Below are 18,484 nucleotides of genomic sequence, written 5' to 3'. Positions count from 1 at the left end.
CCATCCCCAAACGGACGGGTTGGTGGAACGCTTTAATAAGACCCTTAAATCTATGCTCAAGAAAGTGGTACAAAGGGATGGGAAAGATTGGGACTGCCTGTTACCAGCTCTCCTGTTTGCTATCCGGGAAGTGCCCCAGGCCTCCACGGGTTTTTCGCCCTTTGAGTTGGTATATGGGCGGAGACCTCGCGGACTTCTTGACGTGGTTAAAGAGGAGTGGGAAAGTGAACCTGTTCAGCATAAGAGTGTCCTGGAATATGTCTCCCAAATGCAGGAAAGGATCCAAACCGTGATGCCGCTAGTCAAAGAGCATTTGCAAAAAGCCCAGGAGGCTCAACGACAGGTCTATAACAGGGCTGCTAAAATAAGGCACTTCCAAGTGGGGGATCGAGTAGCGGTGCTAATTCCCACTGTGGAAAGTAAGTTCTTAGCCAGGTGGCAAGGACCCTTTGAAGTTGTGGAAAAAGTGGCAGAGGTCAATTATAGAGTCCACCAGCCAGGCAAGAGGAAACCGTATCAGATATATCATGTCAACTTGTTAAAGCCCTGGACAGACAGGGAACCGGTGACCTCCCTGGCTAGTGCAAGGCTTGAGCCACAGGTTGGGGTTGAGAGTGTCCAAGTAGCAAATACCCTATCTAAATACCAAAGTCAGCAGGCAAAGGAGTTCTTGCAGAGAAATAAAGAGAAGTTTTCAGACTTGCCGGGGCTAACTAGTATCATAGAGCATGATATTATCACGGAACCTGGAGTCAAAGTTTTTGTCAGGCCCTACCGCATCCCAGAGGCTCAAAGGAAGGCCGTTTCAGAGGAAGTAAAGAAGATGCTGGACCTGGAGATCATTGAGGAATCGCAGAGTGAGTGGTCGAGCCCGATTGTGTTGGTACCAAAGCCCAACGGGACTCTGCGATTCTGCAATGATTTCCGGAAGCTTAATGAAGTTTCACGGTTTGATGCCTACCCCATGCCCCGGGTAGATGAACTTATTGAGAGACTAGGTCCAGCTAGGTATATCACAACGTTAGACCTTACCAAGGGGTATTGGCAAATCCCATTAACTAAGGCTGCTAAAAAGAAAACTGCTTTTTCTACTCCAGAGGGGAGTTTTCAGTACAAAAGAATGCCTTTTGGACTGCAAACTGCTCCAGCCACGTTCCAGCGAGCAATGGATAGGATTTTACGACCTCATCGGGAGTATGCCTCAGTGTACTTGGACGACATAGTCATTTTTAGCAGAGACTGGGAGTCACACTTGCCCAAAGTCCAGGCAGTACTGGACTCTCTCTGGAAAGAGGGGTTTACAATAAACCCTGAAAAATGTGCTTTGGGAATGGAGGAGGTGAAATACCTGGGCTATATCGTGGGTAGAGGGGTGGTGAAACCTCAGGTCAGCAAGGTAGAGGCTATAAAGAGTTGGCCCCGCCCCCTCACAAAAAAGCAGGTACGTGCATTCCTGGGCATGGTGGGATACTACAGGAGGTTCGTACCCAACTTTGCCACATTGGCGGCTCCATTGACCGATCTGACTAAGGGCCGGAAATCGGTCATGGTGGAGTGGAATGCAGACGCTGAGAAGGCTTTTTTGGAGCTCAAGTCAGCACTGTGCCAACACCCTGTCTTGATAGCGCCCAATTTTTCTGAAGAGTTCATTGTCCAAACTGATGCTTCCGATGTAGGATTGGGAGCTGTATTATCACAGGTTGTTCATGGTGAGGAGCACCCAGTAGTCTTCCTCAGTAGGAAGTTGACACCAGCGGAGAAAAACTACGCTATTATTGAAAGAGAGTGTCTGGCCATTAAGTGGGCTCTGGAGTCCCTCAGATATTACCTCTTGGGGAGGAAATTTAGGTTAATTTCTGATCATGCCCCTTTAACGTGGCTGAGGCAAGGTAAAGGGACTAATGCCAGGATTACCAGGTGGTTCCTGGCGCTCCAAGAGTTTAAGTTTATAGTGGAGCATAGGCCCGGGAGACTGCATCAAAATGCAGATGCCCTCTCCCGAGTCCATTGTTTGAGCTCCACTGTTGCCTCCACCTCCTTGGCGTTGGGGCACAGGGGGGGGATATGTACAGGACGCCATGGCTGGGTCCTGGAAGGACGTTATATTTCCCCTCTGTTTGGACTGTGGTGCCTTTAAGGGAACGGAAAGGGTTAACGCACCTGTGTAAGGAAGTAGTTTAAAGCAGACAGGAAGTGCAGGTGAGAGTGAAGGAGTGTAGGAGAGTCTATGCATGGTGAATGGTGGACAAGGAAAGCTGTGGAAGCTATGAAAAGCTGTGAAAGGACTTGGCAGTGTGTTGCCTGAAAGCCTGCTACTGAAGGACTTACCTGCAAGGACTATTTAACTGCGATAGCAGTTCTGAGCTGTACAAGTCGGTGAGACTGTTATTTCCTTTGTTTTTGCTGCTGCTAAGCCATTTAAGTTTAATAAACCTTAGTTTTGATTTAAAAAGCCTGTGTCCTGCGATCAAGCTGGTCCCCCAAACATTACAATATATATATATATATATATAATGTGTGTGTGTGTGTGTGTGTGTGTATATATATAATGTGTGTGTGTGTATATATGTGTGTATATATATATATGTGTGTGTGTGTGTGTTTTTTTATATATATATATATATATACACACAATGTGTAGCGCACTTTTTTTTAATTATTATTTAATCACTTCGATATCGGGCACTTTCCCTCCTTCCTACCCAAACCATTTTTTTGGCTTTTGCTTTTTAAATGACAATTGCGCAGTCATGCTATAATGTACCCAAACTAAATTTTCTTCCAACAAATAGAGCTTTCTATTGGTGGTATTTGATCACCTCTGTGGGTTTTATTTTTTGCTAAACAAATAAAAAAAGACCAAGAATTTTTTTTGTCTTTGTTTTTGTTATAAAATGTTGTAAATAAGTATGTTTTCTCCTTCACTGGTGTGCACTGATGAGGTGGCACTGATATGCAGCACTGATGGGCATTGGTGGTACTGATGGGCACTCACAGATGGCACTGAAGTGCGACACTGGGGCATCACTGAAAGGCTACACTGATTGGCACTGATGGGTGGCACTGATGGATACTGAAAGGCTGCACTGATTGGCAACACTGGGCACTGAAAGGCTGTACTGATGGGCACTACTGATGGGTGGCACTGATGGACACTGGGTGGCACTGATGGAAACTGATAGGTGGCACTGGAGGGCATCACTGATGGGCACTGATTGGTATTTGTTGGCACAGATTGGCATTCCTGGTGGCCATGGGTGGCATACCTTGTGGTCGTCAGTGGTCAGCATCCCTGGTGGTCCTATGTGGGAATTCTTGGGGGGGGCTGCGCTGATGATCAATAATCAGCACAGACCACCTCTCAGGAGAGCAGACAATCGGCTCTCCTCTAGTCGTGTCTGTCAGACACGATAGAGGGAAAGCCGATACACGGCTCTTCCTGTTTACATTGGGGTAGATTCAGTAAGCAATTGCGTCTGCGTATCCATAGATACGCAGCGCAATTGCTTAGTTGCGCCGGCGTATCGACTGCTCCTGATTCAGAAAGGTCGTTACGCCGACTGCAGCCTAAGATATGCGTGGCATAAGGCTTTTATGCCGTCGTATCGTAGGCTGCATTCTTACGATGGCCGCTAGGTGGCATTCCCGTAGTGGTCAGCATAGAGTATGCAAATTGCATACTCAGGCCGATTCACAACCCTATGCGCGCCCGCCGTCCGCATTTTACGTCATTTGCGTTCGCCGGGTTCCGCGTAAGGCTGCTCCTGCTATTAGCAGGGGCAGCCAATGCTAAGTATACCCGTCGTTCCCGCGTCGCGATGTTTGAAAATTACGTCGTTTGCGTAAGTGAATCGTGAATGGCGCTGGACGCCATTTACGTTCACGTTGAAGAAAATGACGTCCTTGCGACGTCATTTGCCACAATGCACGTCGGGAAAGTTTCCCGACAGAGCATGCGCACTACGTTCGGCGTGGGAACGCGCCTAATTTAAATGATCCACGCCCCCTACAGGATAATTTAAATTACGCGGCCTTACGCCGGGCAGTTTTAGGGAGCGCACACGCAAATTACGGAGCTACCGCTTCGTGAATGAAACGTAGCGCAGGTAATTTACGGAGGCGCAGCGTTAAAACGGTACGATGCGCCTCCGTAAGAGTGCGCTCCCCTACCTGAATCTACCCCACTGTGATCAGCTGTGTATGGACACGGCTGATCACGTGGTAAAGAGGCTCCACCAGAGGCTCTGTACCGAGATTGGTGTTGGGGTGCGTCAGACTGACACACCACCGATCGCTGCGCGCACCGGCTCGTTATCCTGAACGACGTCACATGCAGGATAACGGAACCACCGGCCGCCCGTCATTTTGCTATAGGCAGGGCGGGAAGTGGTTAAAGTGATTTGTAAAACAACCAATCCGTTTAAAATAGAAACGAAAGGCAAAACATTTGTGTATAGATATAAAAATCAATATTCCCTTTTTTCCCCTTTTTTTTTATCATATTCCATCTGTTCTCAGCTGCATAAGAGCTGGGGGAGGAGAAACAGCAGCTCACTGATCTTCCCAGTGAATGACTTTGCAGGAGGGTGGTCTCAGAAAAAGTTTATCTGCAGTCTTATCTTCTCTACATTTGTTCAAAGCACAGAAATCGAAAGCTTGTTTGAGAGGTGGGAAAAAAAAGGGGCGGAGCGCTGAAGTTTCAATCTGCAGAGCTCAGTGGGGAGAGAGAGTTGATTGGAGGGAAGGGACACGCCCTTCTTCACACAGGAACAGAGCTGAGGCTGTCAATCTGCCGGAGGTCCCTCCCCTGTCACCTTTTTTCTCTTGGTGTCAGGAAATCAGAAGGGGCTCATGCTGATAACAGAGGAAGGAGGCAGCATACAGAAATGACACTCCGTGCTCTGGATTGAGACAAGTACACACTATAGAGGGGATAGGCTTTGTTCATATTTCATGTCCGAGGTTTACAACCACTTTACGTTACTCACAGGACCATTGAAATGATTGCTGTCTCCTCTTCCTGCAGAACCTGTTCCATTACCTGACGGACATACAAGGGAGCGGGGTGGTGAAGATCCCAGAGGCCAAGGGTGACGACGCTTGGAAAGTTTACTTTGATGAGACCGCACAGGAGATTGTGGATGAGTTTGCAATGCGCTATGGGATTGAATCCATATATCAAGCCATGACGTGAGTACTGTGTTCTTTATTAGTATGTGGGTGTAACATGGGCTACACTGTTTAGTAGCGGGGGGGGTGATGGCGGAGGGGTCTGTGGGGATGGCGGAGGGGTCTTTGGGGATGGCGGAGGGGTCTTTGGGGATGGCGGAGGGGTCTTTGGGGATGGCGGAGGGGTCTGTGGGGATGGCAGAGGGGTCCGTGGGAATGGTGGTGGGCATTTTCTATACTGTAAAGTCAATAATTTTCTTGAGAGGGGAAACAAAAATGGTGGCGGGATCTGTGGGGAAGGTTGAGGGGTCCTTGGGGATGGTGGAGGGGTCCTTGGGGATAGTGGAGGGGTCCATGGTGATAGTGGAAGGGTCCGTGGGAATAGTGGGAGGGTCCATGGTGATGTTGGAGGGGGTCCGTGGGGATGGTGGAGGAGGTCCGTGGGGATGGTGGAGAGGGTCCGTGCGGATGGTGGAGAGGGTCCGTGCGGATGGTGGAGGGTTCCGTGCGGATGGTGTTGGTTGCCATTGGTGATGGTGGTGGAGAGGGTCCGTGCGGATGGTGGAGGGGTCCATGGGGATGGTGGAAGGTTCTGTGCGGATAGTGTTGGTTGCCGTTGGTGATGGTGGTGGTGGAGGGGATCCGTGCAGAGGGGGCCCGTGGGGATGGTGGAGAGGGTCCGTGCCCGTGGGGATGGTGGAGAGGGTCCGTGCCCGTGGGGATGGTGGAGAGGGTCCGTGCCCGTGGGGATGGTGGAGAGGGTCCGTGCCCGTGGGGATGGTGGAGAGGGTCCGTGCCCGTGGGGGATGGTGGAGAGGGTCGGTGGGGGATGGTGGAGAGGGTTCGTGCCCGTGGGGATGGTGGAGAGGGTCCGTGCCCGTGGGGATGGTGGAGGGGGTCGGTGGGGGATGGTGGAGAGGGTTCGTGCCCGTGGGGATGGTGGAGAGGGTCCGTGCCCGTGGGGATGGTGGTGGGGGATGGTGGAGAGGGTCGTGGGGGATGGTGGAGAGGGTCGGTGGGGAATGGTGGAGAGGGTCCGTGCCCGTGGGGATGGTGGAGAGGGTCCGTGCCCGTGGGGATGGTGGTGGGGGATGGTGGAGAGGGTCATGGGGGATGGTGGAGAGGGTCGGTGGGGAATGGTGGAGAGGGTCCGTGCCCGTGGGGATGGTGGAGAGGGTCCGTGCCCGTGGGGATGGTGGAGAGGGTCCGTGCCCGTGGGGATGGTGGAGAGGGTCCGTGCCCGTGGGGGATGGTGGAGAGGGTCGGTGGGGGATGGTGGAGAGGGTTCGTGCCCGTGGGGATGGTGGAGAGGGTCCGTGCCCGTGGGGATGGTGGAGGGGGTCGGTGGGGGATGGTGGAGAGGGTCGGTGGGGGATGGTGGAGAGGGTTCGTGCCCGTGGGGATGGTGGAGAGGGTCCGTGCCCGTGGGGATGGTGGTGGGGGATGGTGGAGAGGGTCGTGGGGGATGGTGGAGAGGGTCGGTGGGGAATGGTGGAGAGGGTCGGTGGGGGATGGTGGGGAGGGTCGGTGAGGGATGGTGGAGAGGGTTGGTGGGGGATGGTGGAGAGGGTCCGTGCCCGTGGGGATGGTGTAGGGGGTCCGTGGGGGATGGTGGAGAGGGTCCGTGGGGGATGGTGGAGAGGGTCCGTGGGGGATGGTGGAGAGGGTCCGTGGGGGATGGTGGAGAGGGTCCGTGGGGGATGGTGGAGACGGTCCGTGGGGATGGTGGAGAGGGTCCGTGCGGATGGTGGAGAGGGTCCGTGCGGATGGTGGAGAGGGTCCGTGCGGATGGTGGAGAGGGTCCGTGCGGATGGTGGAGGGGGTCCGTGCGGATGGTGGAGGGGGTCCGTGGGGATGGGGTCCGTGGGGATGGTGGAGAGAGTCCGTGCCTGTGGGGATGGTGGAGAGGGTCCGTGCCCGTGGGGATGGTGGAGGGGGTCCGTGCCCGTGGGGATGGTGGAGGGGGTCCGTGGGCATTTTCTACACTGTAAAGTCAATCATTTTCTTAAGAGAGGGAAAAAAATGAATCTGTCTCCCCATGTTGATTGTGCCAATGCATGGGGTACCATTAAGCAATAATGACATTCCTGCCTGTCCACTAAAAAGCAGTGCATTTGTCTCTGTGTCCAGAACATGCACGATTTTGCACCATGCAGGAATGTGAACCTTGCCTAAGAGTGGGGGGGGGGGGGGTGGCTCGAGATTGAAAATTATTTTCAAGGAGGGGAGGAGAAATAGCAGCACACTGATCTTCCCACGGAAAGGCTGTGCAGGGGGGGGGGGGTGGGAAGGGGGCGTGTATAAGGACAAGTCTGATCATTGGAGGAGAGCAGGCTGAATTTCAAGCACAGCTACAGAACTGACAACCCTGGTGCTCTCATGCCTAGGGTGGTCAGTTTTTTTTTTTTTTTTTTGAATAGAAAAGCGGAGGGACTGGCAGGAGCACCAGGGATTTCTCATAAAGGAAGCAATACAAAGAGAAGAGGAGATATTTCTCATACAAGTACATGGTACAGCAGGCAAATCAAGAATATGAAATGTTAGGTTTACAAACACTTGGGTGTCGCCCCACAGGCTGTGCCGTGCAGCAGAGATGTGTAAATCACAAGACTAGCCGCGCAGCACTATTAGTCCCTCAGCAGGTAAAATGTGCCATCCTAATCCATTTTCCCCACTTCCAATCTTTTTTTTTTCCCCCTATCCTGTAATCCCTCGCCGTGTGGTGACAATGATTGATTTCACCGCCGCGATTCTTGGATAAGACGTGTAATGATATAGAGACGTCTGGATGGGGATTGGCTCCCCGCGTGGTGGAATTATTATCCCCGCGTGGTGGAATTATTATCCCCGCGTGGTGGAATTATTATCCCCGCGTGGTGGAATTATTATCCCCGCGTTGTTTCTTGTATCATTTACATGGCAGTGATGGGAGGAAATAAATCCCGTCACTCTTTATCTGCTATTAAGTGACACGATTCTCTGCAGGAAAGTGTGATTCACGCCGCAGGCGGGGGAGCCAGAAATAGATCTTCTCATTAGCCGTACGGAGCGCGGTGCGGGGGCAGACCGAACGCCCATCCGCGCCGGACAGCTGTCTACACCGAGAGGGCCCTCCATGCGCACAGGTGTACTACAGGCATGGAGCTCACTGTCATGTATTGCAGAATGAGGCAGCCCAAACAGGATTTGTTTTATTTCATTCAACCAGCAAATGGAATGGAAGAAAATCGATCGTTTCCCCCCATCCACACACTCGATGTATATAGGGGAACCCTCCCGTGGAGCGATTTGTATTCTGGCTGCAGAAAACAACTTGAGTATGACTAGATGGTGGCTGCATTCGTTTTCTTTTTTTGGGGGGGCCCCCCTCCCCTAATTTTCACCAGGTGATCCTGCCAGTAACACTCCTCCTGTCCTGAGGGGGCAGCACCTATTTGAATGAGAGAAGCAGTTTTGTCACTGTAGGACAGGGGTCTCCAAACTTTTCAAACAAAGGGCCAGTTTATTGTCCTTCAGGCTTTAGGAGGGCCGGATTGTGGCTAGCGGGGGGGAAAAATGTCCGGGGCCCAGCATCTGTAAGAATAAATATGGCCTCAGGGTTGGTGGTCAATAGGAGGAGTAGTGTCCTTCTTAGTAGTAGGAATAGTATCCCATCATTGGTATCAGTGGAAGAAATAGGGCCCCATTGTTGGTGTCAGTGGGAGGAATAGTGCCCAAGGGCCGGATAAAGGCTAGCAAAGGGCCACATCCGGCCCTCGGGCCACAGTTTGGAGACCCCTGCTCTAGGATAATACTACTACAAAACCTTCCTCTATTTATCTCAATTGCTGACATGTATAAAGAGACTGTCAGAGACTGATCACATGTATAAAGAGACTGTCGGGGGCTGATCACGTGTGTAAAGAGACTGTCAGGGACTGATCACGTGTGTAAAGAGACTGATCACATACTGGAAGTGACTGTCATAGGCTGATCACATACGGGAAGAGACTGCTCACATACGGGATCAGACTGTCAGAGGCTGCTCACATGTATGAAGAGACGATCATAGGTTGATCACGTGTATGGAGAGTCGGTCAGAGACTGCTCACATGTATGAAGAGACGATCATAGGTTGATCATGTGTATGAAGAGACGGGCAGAGACTTCTCATATAAGGGAAGAGGCTGCTCACCTCTTGCATTTTTGTGAGCAGTGACTGGTAGGGAATTCCCCGCTTTGGTGGGTATTATGTAAGTGGAACAGATAAGGAATTCCCCAGTACTTATGATGGATCTCGGGGTGGATGATGGCTGGTGGGATGATGGACAGTGTCGGGGGGTGGTATGATAGACGGTGTTGGGAGGTGGATGATGGACGGTGTAGGGGGTGGGATGATGGATGGTGCCGGGGGGTGGTATGATGGACTGTGTCGGGGGGTGGTATGATGGACAGTGTGTGAGAGTTGGATGATGGCCGGTGTGTGGGGGGTGGATGATGGCCGGTGTGTGGGGGTTGGATGATGGCCGGTGTGTGGGGGTTGGATGATGGCCGGTGTGTGGGGGTTGGATGATGGCCGGTGTGTGGGGGTTGGATGATGGCCGGTGTGTGGGGGTTGGATGATGGCCGGTGTGTGGGGGGTGGATGATGGCTGGTGTGTGGGGGTTGGATGATGGCCGGTGTTGGGGGGTGGATGATGGCTGGTGTCGGGGGTGGATGATGGCTGGTGTCGGGGGTGTATGATGGCCGGTGTCGTCGGGGGGTGTATGATGGCCGGTGTCGTCGGGGGGTGTATGATGGCCGGTGTCGTCGGGGGGTGTATGATGGCCGGTGTCGTCGGGCGGTGTATGATGGCCGGTGTCGTCGGGGGGTGGATGATGGCCGGTGTCGTCGGGGGGTGGATGATGGCCGGTGTCGTCGGGGGGTGGATGATGGCCGGTGTCGTCGGGGGGTGGATGATGGCCGGTGTCTGGGGGTTGGATGATGGCCGGTGTCTGGGGGTTGGATGATGGCCGGTGTCTGGGGGTTGGATGATGGCCGGTGTCTGGGGGTTGGATGATGGCCGGTGTCTGGGGGTTGGATGATGGCCGGTGTCTGGGGGTTGGATGATGGCCGGTGTCTGGGGGTTGGATGATGGCCGGTGTGTGGGGGTTGGATGATGGCCGGTGTGTGGGGGTTGGATGATGGCCGGTGTGTGGGGGTTGGATGATGGCCGGTGTCTGGGGGTTGGATGATGGCCGGTGTGTGGGGGTTGGATGATGGCCGGTGTGTGGGGGTTGGATGATGGCCGGTGTGTGGGGGTTGGATGATGGCCGGTGTGTGGGGGTTGGATGATGGCCGGTGTCGGGGGGTGGATGATGGCCGGTGTCGTCGGGGTGTATGTTGGACGGTGTCGGGGGGGTGGTATGTTGGACAGTGCCGGGGGGGGGGGGGTGGTATGATGAATGGGGGTGGTATGTTGAACGGTGTTGGGGGGGGGGGGGGGGGGTATGTTGGACAGTGTCGGGAGGGAGGGTGGTATGATGGATGGGGGGTGGGGGGGTGTTATGTTGGACGGTGTCGGGGGGGGGGTGGTATGTTGGACAGTGTCCGGGGGGGTGGTATGTTGGACAGTGTCGGGGGGGGGTGGGTGGTATGATGGACGGGGGGTGGTATGTTGGACAGTGCTGGGGGGAGGGGGTGGTATGATGGACGCGGGGTGGGGGGTGGTATGTTGGACGGTGTCGGGAGGGGGGGGTTGTGGTATGATGGACGGTGTTGGGGGGGGGTGGGTGTGGTATGATGGATGGGGGGAGGGGGTGGTATGATGGACGGGGGATGGGGGGTGGTATGTTGGACGATGTCGGGGGGAGGGGGTGGTATGTTGGACGATGTCGGGGGGGGTGGTATGTTGGACGGTGTCAGGGGGGGGGGGATGATGGACGGCGTCATGGTGGCCATGGCCAGGATGACACAAGCCGGTGACTCATAGCCCTGACTTCCTCGCCATCCTCCGGGTTATGTGGCAGATAGCGGGCACAATGGACGGCACATCTTCCTGATGCATCCTAATGTAACTTTGTATGGATGGGCCGTGCCCGTCATCCGCTGACATTTCCACACACAAAGGTTCTTATTATCAATGATATACTCCGGAGGAGCTGATTAACCTCCGCTCAGTGCCGAGGACAATTAGAACGTCGGTGACATTTCCGTATACGGCGAGGTGCCGCTTCTCCGGATAAACCATCCCCCGACTTTCACCTTTTTCTGTCTAGACCAGATCTCGGACATTCTATTGGACGGGGTTTGTGGAGTTCAGGGTTTTTTTTGTACTTTTTGCTTATAGTTTATTAGTAAAAATGATAAATGTGTAGAAAACGTGCCACTGGGAGGAGTTCTACATAAAATTGAGGAACATGGCTATCACCAGATGGTAAGAGGGTCTAAGAGTGAAACTTTGGGCATATTATTTTTTTAATAAATAATCCCCAACTGCTTCAAAATTAAAACAAAAGTACTATGACGTGGTCCCCGTGTTAATTTCTTTCCACCGCTAGATGTCCTCAATCTTCTACGTTGAATGACACCCGGTGATAGGCAGCAGAAAATGACACTGCACCGGCATCACTTAACCAGGAAGTGATAATTCAGCTTATATGACTGAGGACATCTAGTGGTGGAAAGGAAGAACACAGGGACTATGCTTTACTATGACGCCCTGTCCTCAGTCTTTCAGGTTAAGTGATGCTGGGTGTCATTCAACTTAGAAGACTGAAGACATCTAGTGGTGGAAAGAAATACCACAGGGACTACGCTTTAGTAGGTAATGCCAACGGTATGCCTCTCAAGGGGCCGGCCCATGACACCCTGTCCTCAGTCTTTCTGGTTAAGTGATGCTGGGTGTCATTCAACTTAGAAGACTGAGGACATCTAGTGGTGGAAAGGAATAACACAGGGACCATGCTTTAGTACAGGGGTCTCCAAACTTTCCAAACAAAGGGCCACTTTATCGCCCTTCAGACTTTAGGAAGGCCGGATTGTGGCCAGCAGTTGAAGAAAATGTCATGGGCCCGGCATCAGTGAGAACAAATTTGGCCTCAGGGTTGGTGGTCAATAGGAGGAGGAGGAGTTTTCCCCCTATAAGTAGGAGGAATACTATCCCATCATTGATATTGGTGGACGATATAGTGCCCCATTATTGGTGTTAATGGGAGGAATAGTGCCTCGTATCAGTTGGACGAGTTGTGCTCCAAGGGCCAGATAAAGGCTATCAAAGGGCCACACCTGGCCCTCGGGCCACAGTTTGGAGACCCCTGCTTTAGTAGAAAATGCCAATGGGAAGCTCCTCGATGGGTGGGTCCATGACACCTTGTTCTCTGTCTTTCTGGTAAGTAATGCTGGGTGTCATTCAACTGAGAAGACTGAAGACATCTAGTGGTGGAAAGGAATAACACAGTGACCGTGCTTTCGTAGGTAATGCCAAAAGGAAGCTCCTTGATGGGCGGGTCCATGATGCCCTGTCCTCCGTCTTTCTGGTTAAGTGATGCTGGGTGTCATTCAACTGAGAAGACTGAAGGCATGTAGCGGTGGGAAGGAATTAACACAGGGACATCACCACAGTGAGTATTGCTAAGTTGAATGGCGCTTAACCTGGAAGAACATGGCGCCCTGGACCAGTCATTTGAGGGGCATCCTATTAGTAATACTCACTGTGGAGCTGTCCTTGTGTATCTTCCTTTTCACCACTAGATGTCCTCAGTCTTCTAAGTTGAATGGCGCTTAACCTGGAAGAACAGGGCGTTGTGAAACCAGCCCTTTGAGGGACATCCTATTGGTAATGCTCACTGTGGCACTGTCCCCATGTTAATTCCTTTCCATCACTAGATGTCCTCAGTCTTCTAAGATGAATGACGCCCAGCATCACTTAACCTGTAAGACTGAGAACAGGGCGTCATGGACACGCCCCTTGAGGGGCATCCTTTTAGTAATACTCACTGTGGAGCTGTCCTCGTGTTAATTCCTTTTCACCACTAGATGTCCTCGGTCTTCTAAGTTGAATAACGCCCAGCATCACTTAAAACAGGGCGTCATGGACCCTCCCCTTGAGGGGCATCCTTTTAGTAATACTCACTGTGGAGCTGTCCTCGTGTATATTCCTTTCCACCACTAGATGTCCTCAGTCTTCTAAGTTGAATGACATCCAGCATCATTTAACCTTTAAGACTGAGAACAAGGCATCATGGACTTGCCCCTTGAGGGGCATCCAGTTAGTAATACTCACTGTCAGTGATGGTGAACCTTGGCACCCCAGATGTTTTGGAAGTACATTTCCCATGATGCTCAGTTACACTGAAGAGTGCATGAGTATCATGGGAAATGTAGTTCCAAAACATCTGGGGTGCCAAGGTTCACCATCACTGTGGAGCTGTCCTCATGTTAATTCATTTTCACCACTAGATGTCCTCAGTCTTCGAAGTTGAATGATGCCCAGCATCACTTAACCTGGAAGACTGAGGATGGGGCGTCATGAACCTGCTCCTTTGGGGGGCATTCCATTGGCCCTGCTCTCGGCATCATTGAGTACTGGCCAGTGGCTAGAGAAGATCCGAAGAAGACCCTGAATCTCTTGTGACCGCCATAAAGACATATGATTAAAAAAAAAAACACATGGGCTCAGAGCACTGTAGGGGTTTAGTTTAGTTGAGTATTGATTTGTGTTTTAAAGAAAAACTCCACTTTTGCTAGAACAAAATGGCCATAATCTCGTACTCTATATGAGATTTTCTTTTGTCGTCTTCTGGATTTAGGGTTCTAAAGACACAAGGGAAGGTGGGGGAGGGGTGTTTACTAAAACTGGAGCAGTCTTGTGCAGTGACCAGTCAGCTTGTAGCTTGAGCTTGTTCAGTTAAAGCAGAGTTCATACTGTAGCTGCTGAACTTTAATATAAGGACACTTGCTTGTCCTATGTCCTGGAATCCAGCCATGTCGGTTCTATAACGCGCATGTGCGAAGCTGAGCTTCCTTACTTTCTTACTGGCCTGGCAGCGGGGGACAGAAGGAGGAGAAGGGGCAGATCTTGTAGGGTCTGATAGATATGGGGCCAGGCAGGGCCACCATCAGGAATTATGGGGCCCCTTACACAGCTTCAGGCATGGGCCCCCTGGAGCAGAGAACCGGGGGGGGGGGGGGCTGCCGCAAATTAAGAAGAGGGGGGGGGCTTTACAAAAAAAAAGAAGAAATTAAGAAAAATATATATAAAAAAAGGGGGGTAGCCATCCGGGGCCCTGAGGACCTCTGGGCCCTTTAATAAAAAGAAATAGAAAATATATATATTTTTTTTAAAAAGGCAACCCCCCTATTTAATAATATATATATATATATATATATATATATATATATATATATATATATATATATATAAATAAATTACAAAAAAAAGGGGGTTGCCATCCGGGACCTCTGGGCCCTTTAATAAAAAAAAGAAACCTCTGGGCCCTTTTAAGAAAAAATATATATATATAAAAAAAAATAAACATTTATAAAAAAAAAAAAGGGGGGGGGGTTGCCATCTAGGGCCCTGGGGACCTCTGGGCCCTTTAATAAAAAAAAATATATAAACAAAAATAAACATAAATTAAAAAAGGGGGTTTGCCACATGGGGCCCTGGGGACCTCTGAGCCCTTTAATAATAATAATATATATATATATATATATATATAAAAAAGAAATTAATATAAAAAAAATTAATTTGTTTATAAAAAAAAGGAGGGTTGCCATCCGGGGCCCTGTGGACCTCTGGGCCCTTTAATAATATATATATATATATATATATATATATATATATATATATATATATATATAGTTATAAAAAAATAAAAGAAATATAGAAAAAAATAAAAGCAATATAGAAAAAAAATATTTTTATATAAAAAGGGGGGTTGTCATCCAGGGCCCTGGGGACCTCCGGACCCCCTAAAAAAAAATTGGCCTTTTTAATAAAATAAAAATATATTGAAAAAAATATTTTTTTTTAATAAAAAATAAATAAAAAAAAGGGGGTTGCCATCTGGGGCCCTGGGGGGCTCCGGACCCCTAAAAAAAAAAAAAAAATGTTTTAAAGCGGGTTGCCATCCGGGGCCCCTTACAGGTGTACTGCCTGTACCCCCCTGATGGCGGCCCTGGGGACAGGGTACCTGTCAAACAGGTACCCGCTCCCCTCTCCCCCCCCCCCCTGAAAGGTGCTAAATGTGGTACCGGAGGGGGGAGGAATCGGATCAGCGGAAGTTCCACTTTTGGGTGGAACTCCGCTTTAAAAATGAAAGCTAGAAGCTTTTGGTTGCCATGCACAGAGTGTAACTCTTTGGTTGACCTTGCTCATCCTATGTGAGTAGTAAAATGTCTAATAATCTTTTTTCTTTTCTCTGTAGGCACTTTGCCTGCCTGTCCTCGAAGTACATGTGCCCGGGAGTCCCAGCCGTCATGAGCACCCTACTGGCCAACATCAATGCCTACTACGCTCACACCACGGCCTCCACCAACGTGTCCGCCTCTGACCGCTTCTCGGCCTCCAACTTCGGGGTGAGTTCCAGACCCCGCTCTCGCCTTGCTGTCCACCCTCCATACAATGCGTTTTTTTTCTCGCCGTTCTTTATTAAACGACTGTGTCTTTTCTCGGTACAGAAAGAACGTTTCGTGAAGCTCCTGGATCAGCTGCACAATTCTCTGCGGATCGATCTCTCTATGTACAGGGTGAGTTCAGAAATAGCAGCAAACACAAAGAGATGATTGCAGATTGCAAGCGCTCCCTCGCCTCTCCCCTGTAATCCCGCTGCGCTGCAAATGGCTGAATCCTCCCGGCTCCTCCGTGTAATTAACTATCTCCTGGAAGAAGATGTACAATCGGGGGCTCGGAGCATCCGCCAAGGGAGAACGGAACCTGTGATTAGTGTGCGATACAAACCGCTCCGGGTCTAATATTACTAGAGGCACCGCGATGGATGACAGGGAGCCTGGTGGCAATTATAGAAATGGGAGTTACTTCAACCTAACTATAACCTGTCATATCGCTTCATTACACTTCCTGAAAGGGGGGAAGTAGGCTCCTAGATTAGAGAGACTTAGAGGCTTCAAGATCAACTAGTCAGTCATTGTAAACTTAGGCCCAGATTCACAGAGAGCAAGGCGCACATTACGCCGCCGTAGAGCAAACACTGTACGCTACGCCAATGCAGCGTGGAGAGGCAAGCATTGCATTCAGCAAGCCAGTGCTCCCAACGCTGCGCCAGCATGGCGTGGTTTCGAAGGCGCACGCCGGCGTAGGTGGAAGTGGGCGTGACTCCATGCAAATGATGGGCCGAGCGCCAGACAGGTACGTATCATGAACGGCGCATGCGCCGTGACATGGACGCATGCACAGCACCCCCCTGCGCCTGCTCACAACCACGCCGGCACAACTGCCTAAGCTACGCCGGATCACGGCGTACGCCGTGAACATAACGTACGCCCAGCCAGACACACGTCCAACGCCCAATACGTTGGCTTGTGTTCCCTGGTGCAGACCTGTGCATGTCTGTTGCCGGGTTGCACTTCATTTATGGGGAATAACTTTACGCCGGACGTACAACTTGCGCGCATATCGCGTAGCATGCGCCGGGCACACGCACGTTCGCGAATCGGCGTATTTCCCTAATTTCCCTGGCTAATAAATGGAAGCAGCACCATGCGCCCAACCTACGCCGGCGTGTGCAAGCTACGTCGGCAGGGTGTAGCCTGTTTTTAGGCGCATGTTGGTTTGTGGGTCTGGCGCATATTTGCACTTACGTTGGCGTATTGTGTTAAACGTCGGTGTAAGTGCTTTGTGAATCTGGGCCTTAGACTCCACAAACACTTTTTTACCACCTGCCCCTAGGGCTGGGCCTTTTGGCTGGGGCCAGAGGAATTTTTGTTTCCTGGCCGGAGGGCCGGCCATCATATTGGAAGATGGTCACCTTTCTACTCAGGCCTCGTACACACCAGCGGATCTGTCCGCTGCCGGATTTCTGTCTGATGGTTGTACACACGATACGCGGTGACGTGGCCGCGCCGATGACGCGACGACGTGCGCGGCCCTGGAAGGTCAATGCTTCCACGCATGCGTCGAATCACTTTGACGCATGCGAGGGCTTTCGGCCGATCGGACATGTCCGGTGAGTCTGTACAGACGACCGAACATGTCTGACGGACAGGCTTCCAGCGGACATGTTTCTTAGCATGCTAAGAAACATTTGTCCGCTGGAAACTGTCCGATCCGCCAGACAATTGTCCGGTCGGCCGTACACGCGACCGAACATGTCTGCTGAAACTGGTCCATGGGGCCAATTTCAGCGGACATGTTCGGTCGTGTGTTCGGGGCCTCACTCTCCCACCTTCCTTCTCCCTCACTTTCTTTTTTATTTTCCCCTCGTTTGTCACTTTGTCTTTTTTTTGTTTGGTGCACTTTATGTACACTATTAGCTAGATTCAGAAAGACTTAGGCCGGCGTATCAGTAGATACGCCGGCCTAAGTCTGAATCTGCGCCGTCGCAAATTTAAACTTATTCTGGAAACCAGATATGCTTAAATTAGGCTCAGATACGAGCGGTGTAAGTGTCTTACACCGTCGTATCCTAAAGTGTAATTTTTAGGCTGACCGCTAGGTGGCGCTTCCATTGAGTTCGGCGTAGAATATGTAAATCATAAGATATGCCTATTCACGAACGTACGCTTGCCCAACGCAGTAAAGATACGCCGTTTACGTAACGCATTTTCAGGCCTAAAGTTATTCCATCAAATAGCTGGACTAGTAATGTTAAGTATGGCCGTCGTTCCCGCGCCAAAATTAGAAAATTTTACGTTGTTTGCGTAAGTCGTCCGTGAACAGGCCAGGATGTAATTTACGTCCACGTCGAAACCAATACGTCCGTGCGGGGTACATTTCCGCAATGCACACTGGGATATGTACATGGACGGCGCATGCCATGTTCGTAAAAACCGTCAATCACGTCAGGTCACAGTTAATATACATAAAACACGCCCCCCACATCCTCATTTGAATTAGGCGCGCTTACGCCGACCCCATTTACGCTACGCCACCGTAACTTAGCAGGCAAGTACTTTGTGAATACAGTACTTGCCTAGCTAAATTACGGCGGCGTAGTGTAAATACGCTACGCCGCCGCAACGATGCACCGCCGTACCTGAATCCAGTGTGATTAGTAGGGTCAGCCCTGAACGTCTTGGGAGTGGGTGGACATGGCCTTCTGACTTAGTTTGCCCGCTCTCATGGGGTCTCCCTTCGGGGGAGCCCCACCTAGTACTGGGAGGGTTCTGTTTTGGC

General features: G+C 51.1%; 1 protein-coding gene across 4 annotated transcripts in view; it reads left to right on the top strand.

The window, feature by feature from the left end:
* UNC13B (unc-13 homolog B) overlaps positions 1–18,484 on the top strand; it is a 580,491-nt gene that overhangs the window by 453,703 nt on the left and 108,304 nt on the right. For all 4 annotated transcript variants that reach the window (XM_040336017.1, XM_040336018.1, XM_040336016.1 and 1 more), the window contains 3 exons: positions 5,027–5,190; positions 15,558–15,708; positions 15,811–15,879. In XM_040336017.1, the coding sequence (XP_040191951.1) occupies positions 5,027–5,190; positions 15,558–15,708; positions 15,811–15,879 (384 nt within the window). The remainder of the gene's footprint in view (positions 1–5,026; positions 5,191–15,557; positions 15,709–15,810; positions 15,880–18,484) is intronic.

Source organism: Rana temporaria, chromosome 1 (genome assembly GCF_905171775.1).
Source record: "Rana temporaria chromosome 1, aRanTem1.1, whole genome shotgun sequence".
In the NCBI taxonomy this organism is placed as follows: Eukaryota; Metazoa; Chordata; class Amphibia; order Anura; family Ranidae; genus Rana; species Rana temporaria.
Note: the sequence above shows the minus strand (reverse complement) of the source record. Positions and strands in the feature narration are given on the sequence as shown.